This window comes from Aplysia californica, unplaced genomic scaffold (assembly GCF_000002075.1).
Source record: "Aplysia californica isolate F4 #8 unplaced genomic scaffold, AplCal3.0 scaffold00103, whole genome shotgun sequence".
Taxonomy (NCBI): Eukaryota; Metazoa; Mollusca; class Gastropoda; order Aplysiida; family Aplysiidae; genus Aplysia; species Aplysia californica.
In genome coordinates this window covers 765808-767246 of record NW_004797373.1, presented here as the reverse complement: position 1 = coordinate 767246, position 1439 = coordinate 765808, and the positions used below count along the sequence as shown (strand labels likewise).

Here is a 1439-nt window from a genome sequence, read left to right as displayed (position 1 = left end):
AAAAATAAAATAAGTGGCATGCATAGCACATACCCCCCTCGACAGCAAGCTCTATGCACTTTACACCATATTATTACCCCAGCATACCCTATAACACTCAGAAACATTCCGGGGTTATAATTATTATAAAAACTCTTTGATTTTTCCAAAGCATGACATAGGTGCTGGAGATCTCAGAATAATTGAGCATTTGTACTAAGACCAAAACGTTACAGTAATAATTGAGGGAGAGTACGGCTAATATAATAAGGAGATCAAACGAGGAGTTAGGTAAGATGTTTCGTGTCACCAGTTTTAAGCTCAACATAACATCTCCTGTAGCCGCATTACTTAAACAATGGTCGAACTAGCAATCAGATACAATAAGCTAATTCTGACTCCTTCAACCCTTGTTTACAATGCAACAGTATACAGCATGTTAATAAATACAGATGGGATGATACGTTGAGGAAACCTGCATCCTAATAAATGGTCTAAGTTGTGTCTATGGGGACGTAAAAATAGCGTTTAAAAAATTCCTTACGAAACAAAACAAAGAAAACAAAACGAAACAAAAACACAAACCCAACCCCTCCCCCCCCCCAAAAAAAAAAAAAAGTTCAAAGGGAAGTTGGAATAAATGGTATAGTTTATGTCGACAGGGGCGTAAAAAAAAGTTACCAAAATACCTAAATAAAACAATTAATTCTTTTAAAAATCGAACATCAAAGGGAAGTTGGACAAAAAAGGTGGGCGGCTGGAGGGTGGTCCGCTTACCGTGACCTGGAGAACCCTGTCGTCGGAGTCGTAGGTCTGTTGTCCTGTCTTAGATACGTAGATGTTGCGGAACATGTCATTGCCTGTGAGCGTCACGTTCACCTGAGTTTAGGAAAAGAGGATTTTGTTAGAGGTTTGTTTGAGATGGTATAAGATGAGATGAGGTGAGATGAGCCGAGATGAGATGAGATTCGGTGAGATAAGACCAGTCCAGACAAGATGAGATGATGTGAGGTGAGGTGAGGTGAGGTGAGGTGAGATGAGACCAGTCCAGTCCAGATGAGATGATGTGATGTGAGGTGAGGTGAGGTGAGGTGAGGTGAGGTGAGGTGAGATGAGATAAGATGAGATGGAATAACATAAAACCAGACAAGACCAAACACTGCCTCTCAGCGTCATGTTCACTTGAGCTAGAACAGCAGGATTTTGTTTGATATAATTTGTTTTGTTTAAGATTAGACAAGATGACAATGATGATCTGTTGCTCTCAGTGGGAGAGAAAGTTGGAGAGAGAGAGAGAGAGAGAGAGAGAGAGAGAGAGAGAAAGAGAAAGAGAAAGAGAGAAAGAACAAGAGAGAGAGGGAAGAGAGAGAGAGAGAAAGAAAGAAAGAAAGAAAGAGAAAGAGAGAAAGAGAGAGAGAGAGAAAGACAGAGAGAGAGATAGATAGATAGATAGATAGATA

At 40.2% G+C, this 1439-nt stretch overlaps 1 protein-coding gene across 1 annotated transcript in view; it reads right to left on the bottom strand.

Annotated features, from left to right (window-relative positions):
• Nucleotides 1-1439, bottom strand: part of LOC101850323 (CD109 antigen) — a gene marked incomplete at its 3' end in the record, with an annotated part of 124263 nt that overhangs the window by 31776 nt on the left and 91048 nt on the right. Inside the window, 1 exon segment of the mRNA XM_013080868.2 lies at nt 757-858. Within this exon segment, the coding sequence (XP_012936322.1) occupies nt 757-858 (102 nt within the window).